Source organism: Ambystoma mexicanum, chromosome 9 (genome assembly GCF_040938575.1).
Source record: "Ambystoma mexicanum isolate Mex_15411 chromosome 9, UKY_AmexF1_1, whole genome shotgun sequence".
Taxonomy (NCBI): domain Eukaryota; kingdom Metazoa; phylum Chordata; class Amphibia; order Caudata; family Ambystomatidae; genus Ambystoma; species Ambystoma mexicanum.
The window spans coordinates 386,303,915-386,310,663 of NC_090931.1; the positions used below are offsets into that span (position 1 = coordinate 386,303,915).

Genomic DNA, 6,749 nt, shown 5'->3' on the forward strand with positions numbered 1-6,749 from the left:
CAGGGCCCTTTTGCTGCTATGGGTGGGACAGGTCTCCTTAATTTATGGTGTGTGGTGCAGGGCTCTTGTGCTGCTATGGATGAGATGGGTCTCCTTAATTGATGGTGTGGTACAGGGCCCGTTTGCTTCTGTGGGTGTGACATCTCCTTGTCTGATGAAGGTGTGTGGTGCAGGGCCCTTTTGCTGCTATGGGTGGGACAGGTCTCCTTAATTTATGGTGTGTGGTGCAGGGCTCTTGTGCTGCTATGGATGAGATGGGTCTCCTTAATTGATGGTGTGGTACAGGGCCCTTTTGCTTCTGTGGGTGTGACATCTCCTTGTCTGATGAAGGTGTGTGGTGCAGGGCCCTTTGGCTGCTATGGGTGGGACAGGTCCAGGGGTGGGCTGGCCTGTAGGGAACTCTGGAGATTTCCTGGTAGGCCTCTGCACCCTGGGCCCCTTTTGTGTGACATTTCCAAATGTTCTGATGGGAAAAGGGTTGAGCTTGCTGAAAATGTGTAAAAGGGGGCCACTTTGAACATTATTTCCGGGGCCTCTTTCGGTTGCAGTCCACCCCTGGATATGTCTCCTTACCCCATGAAGGGGTGCAGTGCAGGGCCCTTTAGCCGCTTTGGAAGGGTTCTTTACCTTTTGGGGGTGGGCCTGCTTTACCTCCTCGGACTAGTGAAGGCCATGCACCTGTTGTGGGAGTAGAGTGAAATTTCGGGCCCTTACTTGCTCAATGGGGTGGGTGGATGCGAGGGAGGGAAACAGCCCCCAAGCCCGAGGGGTGGCAGGAGATCGCCTTACCTGCTGCCGATGCTGGCCCTGTGCACGGGCTGCAGAGGGGGGCGCAGGCTCCAGGAAGCCATCCTCAGTGTTCGAGCTGGTCATTGCATCCTCGGTGGTGTCTCTGAGCGGCCCCGACACTGCCACCATCCTCTGCCTGCACCTGGCCCCGGCTAGAGAGAGGGCGCCAGCTGCATCCTCCGGAGCCACCGACCTGGGGGCAGCCGACAGGTGGTGCTGGCCTCACTCTATTGGTGTTCCTGGTTCCTTATTGTGTGTGCTGAGTACCATACAAGAGAGGCCCAGGGTGCAGAGGCCTACCGGGACATCTCCAGAGTTCCCTACAGGACAGTCCACCCACGGCTACTGCCACCGCTTCTGAACGCTGCTTCTTCTCACTCTCTTTGAGTGTGGTTGCCACCAACTCTGAATACCGGTGTTCCCGCTTTCTCACTCTGAATTCTATTGCCCCATCACTCACTCGCTGAGTGTTTCTCACCCCTCATCATCTGGGCCCCTCTGAACCCTCACTGTGAACGCTGCTGCTGCCTGTCTCTCCTGAGTGCTGCACGCCTCACTCTGGATTCTGCTGGCCCCTCACTTAGTGAGTCCTGCGGACCCCCACTATCTGGGCGCTACTAGACCCTCACTCTGACTGCTGTCACCTATGTTGGGTTCTGATGGCAACTCACTATGGTTACTGCTTTACTCCAACTCTACCAGTGCGGCTTCTCCCACACTCTATGAGCGCCACTCCACACTCTACGCGCGCTACTGTTTCCTCACTCTAAATGCTGCACCCCTTCCCCTCTGAGTGCTGCTAGCAGCACACCCGAATGCTGCTGCCCCCTCTCCCCGAGTGCTGCTGGTCCTACGCCCTGAATGCTGTTTCCCCTAAGTGCTGCCCCCTCTCACCGAATGCTGCTGCCGCCTCTCTCTGAATGTTGCCACAGCCCTCCTAGGGGTGCTGGATCCACACTCGTAATGCTGCCATCCCTCTCTAATGGAGCGCCGCTGGCCCGTCACTGAATTGCTGCCTCTCTCTGAGTGCTGCTGCTGGACACAAACCCTGAATCTGCAGCCCCGCTATCTCTCTGAATGCTGCTCCCCGTAAGCGCTGCCCCTCTCACCAAATGCGGCTGTCACCACTCTCTGAATGTGCTGCCCCTCTATGAGTGCTGCCGGACCCACACTCGGAATGCTGCTTTCCTTCTCTCTCTCTCTCTCTGAACGCTGCCGGCCCCTGTCACTGAATGGTGTTGCCCCTCCCTCGCGCCTCACCGCGCGTGCTTTGCCCCTGGCTCCACTGTCCCCCCTCTGTGGCGAGAAACAAAGGCCGCCGGTGCTGAGATAATGCAATCCGTTATCTGAAGGGATTCAGAGCAGGCTGCACAGCTGACATCACAGGGGCGGGCTCTGCCGCATCACGTGCTTAGGGGCAGGCTCGTCACTGAGACATGTCTGCTTCAGCAACAGTCCCTTGCCAATTGCCCTGGCGACCTGAGGATCAATTAAGCCTCCACGAGCCATGCAGGAATTGTTTTGGTTTATGGTTCAAATGCATCACATTGGTATGCTGTCCTAGCAGGGAACATGAGAAGACAGAATCGCTTGTGCGAGCATGCAGTACAGCGATTGCAGACGTACACACCACACTTTCCTAACAGCAACGGTGCTCGCCCCCATTCCAGCAGCATCATTGTGATACATTTACGTTCGGTGTCCTCGGACCTCGTGTTATGCAGACGTCTTCCGTACGCACATACATAGAAGATTTGTGTTAAAGGAGATGCATTCCTCACAGATGGCACTGCACTCGGTTGCAGTGGCGTAACACAAAATGAGGGGGCCCCCTGCATACCATGCTGAGGGGCACACCCCAAGCTCAGCAGCAGAGCACCGGTTGCACCACACTCCGGACATGCCTGGACCACCATGATTGTACAAGGTGCATGATGATCGTGCTTCTGCAGGGAAATGCTGCGCACTGCACTAGGTGAAATTTGGAAGTATGTGTTTTAATCAAAACTTTAAATCTTTCCCCCAACATAGAAACAAGGGGGCTGCGCCTGGCTCCTGAGTCCTGGCACTCAAATGTACCAGCCAACTCTATATTATGCACAGTTATGATACCATAAGAAACCATATTCATGCTGGCTCTGCTAGTATCCTCATGTATGAACATCCTCTTGTTGGCTTTGCCCCTAATGCCAGTAAAACTCTCCTTCCACAATGTCACGGTTTAACTCCTTCCCCTACACTGAACGTGGAGCACAATAAACACTTTTTTTATTTTGAATATACTACAGATTCTTTTGAGTACGCCTCCAACCCGTCCCGCACCCAACCTCCACAAACACCCCATGTCACAATGTACTAGGAACCAACCGGTGTATATATATAAATAAGATATTTATTAATTTATTATTTAATGAAAAAAGGAAAATCAACCAACTGCACAGCCAGTAATGTTGTGGCAACACAAAATGCAATAATCTCTACAAAACCACCAGGTTAAGATATACTAGTACAGTCAATTCTGTTTTTTAAATGGCAGAACAGAAAAAGAACAATTTACCACAAAGTGATAACACTAGCAGTTAAGCACTCCCCCCTGCAACAATGGAAACATGGGTTTTCGATGATTCAATACTTCTGCTATGGGACAGCACACAAGGGTACATTGGGCTGCTTACATTAGCGAACCAATAGGGCTACGAAACAGACTAGCTAGCACACATAGGAATTCCAATTTGAATACAGGCAGCACATGAGCAGTAAAATTCGAAAATAAAAGGCAATATAATTCGAATCCGTGATCAGGGTATGATAGAGGAAGAAGGATAGAATAGGAAAAATGACTTTACAAAGGTGAAAATAAATATTTAGAAAAACGAAATTGCAAATCTCACAAAAGGAAAGGCAATACCAAATCCACACTCAGAATCTGATAGAGGAAAGGGACTACCTAAGGAAAAACGTATTATAAAGGATGAAAAGAAATGTTTAGAAAAACGACAATTGAAATCACATTAACTTTGCTGTGGCTGGAAATGACACACGCTTTCAACAATGAGAAAGGCAAATAGTAACATCGTTTTTTTGTGAAAATGATAGGGGCAACTAACAGGTAGACTTTGGGCAAAGGGATTACTCACAATGGGAACAACGGTTTGGGTTTAATGGGACAGATGCAAATAGGAATGACACTGGCAAATGAAAATTTGCTTAGCAGGGCATAATTTAGACACAGCGACACATTCGGTATTCAGCTCACAAGGGGATTAATTCTCTTGGACAACACTTAAATGACTATAACAATTAAATAAAAACACTAGACAAGGATGGTTGGTTTCGAATTTCAACAATCCCGATCCATGAAATTCAATGGGGAATTAATTGATTTACTTACAAAAATACTAAGGATTTATACAATCAAATAAGGGGTTTTTCAAAGGAGATATGCTAACATACACAGACAAAAAAGAGATTCTTCTATGGGAGATGACGGAGCTACACCGGCAATTTGAGGTTTCAATGAGGAAGATTGGCTGCACTGCTACAAAAATGAATGAAGGGCTTATGCAATTTAGGACTGGGTTTTTGCTACTTGCATAGCAAGCCTTTGTTTAAGATTCAGGAAAGCCACCTCAGGACACTATGGAAAGATGGGGCAAGGGTCTGATCACTGCACTCTCAAGGATGGTTAGTTTCAGCAACCTTCTCTCTGTCCTCCTTTTTCTGTCTTCCCCGGTTTTTGTGTGTGTGTCCTGAGTCCTAGTACAGTCCCCCTTATATAGCAGAAATAACACTCACAAATTTTACAATCTAGGGGAAGAACCCTTCAATAATCCCGGCTACCAGGATTGGACAGTTTCTCTCTCTCTCCCTCTCTGCCCCCAGTCAGGATTGGATTAGGGATTTTGGAGCACCATCTGTCTTTTCCGCTTTATTACCATCCTTTGTTCTCATTACAACTTTTTGGCAAAAACTCGTTATGTATCATAACTTCACAATTGTAGTGGCCACTGCTATATGAAACATATATTCGGTTTGTGCTGACCATGGGGAATTAGAAGAGCCGATCGCCAAATCCGTATGATGTAGCATGGCCATGTGCCTCATTTTTGTTGTTTTCATAAAATGTACAACAGTTATGAATAAGTAAATCATCAAGCATATTCCTGATTTCATTTTCCATCTTTTCACCCGCTTTTACATTTGTCACATGTCCAGATCAGCCAGAAACCTAGTTTATTGGCCATTACAGTTCCCAGAGTCACAGGTAAATGTAATTTATATACCTAAACCGCCTAGAAATTACGTGAACAATGGCATAAAATTGGGATCATTCCTCAGTCTGATGGCTGTGCAAAATGCCTAAAACAAAACAGTCTTTTAATATCAATTGGGAGTGTCTGTTCAACATGTGGGAGGGCCGCTTCATCCCTCACAGCCATCTGTCTTCCTGGGGTTAACCTGTGACAAGATTTTGTTTTTTATAAGTCTCTTTGAAGTGGTGTGGGCTCTTTTGAAGTGGGGTGCAACAAAGGATCACACCTTTTTGTCATCCCTTAGCCAAGGATTGCCTTCTTTTGAAATTTCTGCTCTCCTGCCGGCAAGTCTGCAGAATAGGGAAGTTTGACGCCTCCAACAGCATCACATTTTATTGCACGGTTGTTGGCTGGGAGGTGTGAAATTCTGCTGGAAGCAGGGCATTTCATTGTGAAGTTTACAACTCAACCAGAGCAGGTTTGTCCTGAAGTAAGTGTCTCTTCACATGTTTACAGGAGTTTTGGTGGGTGAAACATAATATACATTTGCTTTGGTCACCCCCACACATCAGGTTTTGCTTTCCTGATCTTTTTCCATTATGGCTTTTTAAAGCCTTATTAATTGGCAAATACCTGTGCAGGCCGTTTTTGCTTTTAATGTTTAAAAATCCTCTTTTCCATGTCACAGGATTTGTTGATTCCTCCTTCCTGGGGTAATTACATTGCTGCTGGTCCATTGATAATGACAGGTTGACCCTTTTCCACAGGGCTCTTTTTACAAATTTAAACTTTACATGACACAAAAGAAAAAGCCAGGCCATTTTTGGTTGCAATATTTGAATGCCTGCCATTCGTGTGACAGGGAAAGTAAAATCCAGGCCGTTTTTGGTTGTAGTGTTTAAATGCTGCAGTTCAGGTGAAAAAGACGTCTGTTTTGGGCCTTTAAATGCACCCCACAACAAGAGGACAACATGTTATTGCTGCTGCACAAATTGCTTGCCCAACCCCCGCACAACCATGTAAGAATACTCATGTTGACTTTACCTTCAATGGCAGTAAAATATGCAATGCCACAGTAAGAAACCATTTACTTGCTGACTGTACAAGTGTCCCCAAAGTTCCCATGTAAGAACACACATCATGTTGGCCTTGACCCATATGTGAGTAATAAACGCCATCCAAAGAAAGACAATGGGCCTCATTACGAGTCAGGCGTTAAGGGTTTTACGGCGCCGTAAACGGCGCCGACCCTTAACGCCTGATTACAAGGTCCCTTTGCGGGATGGTGATTTTAACGCCTGCTTTTTGCAGGCGTTAAAAACCATGCCACAAAGGGACCTTGGTGCTAAGTACGGTGCCGCAATTTGCGGCACCGTACTTAGCGCCTTCCCCATTCCCATTATGCCCTATGGGGCAAAAATGGGAATGGGGAAGGGCCATGGCGGAAGGGGGAATTACCACTCCACCAACCTCGGAATGGGGTGGTAATTCCCCATTCCGCCATGGCGGAGTCGGACAGTTACCGGCATGGACCATGGTGCTATTAGCACCATGGTCCATCCGCCAGGGTCGTAATGAGGCCCAATGTCCAGTCTGTCTACTCACGTAATAAGACGTATCATGTAATACCATGCCAATGCTTGCTTAATCATGGATGGCTGTCCATTAAAAAATGCCATGCCACAGTAAGAAATGGCAGCAGGGATC

At 47.7% G+C, this 6,749-nt stretch overlaps 1 protein-coding gene across 2 annotated transcripts in view; it reads right to left on the reverse strand.

Annotated features, from left to right (window-relative positions):
• Positions 1-2,163, reverse strand: part of KCTD7 (potassium channel tetramerization domain containing 7) — a 269,909-nt gene extending 267,746 nt beyond the window's left edge. For both annotated transcript variants that reach the window (XM_069614862.1, XM_069614861.1), the window contains exon 1: positions 790-2,163. In XM_069614862.1, coding sequence (XP_069470963.1) covers positions 790-851 — 62 coding nt within the window. In that variant the 5' untranslated portion in view covers positions 852-2,163. The remainder of the gene's footprint in view (positions 1-789) is intronic.
• Between the last annotated feature and the right edge of the window lie 4,586 nt (positions 2,164-6,749).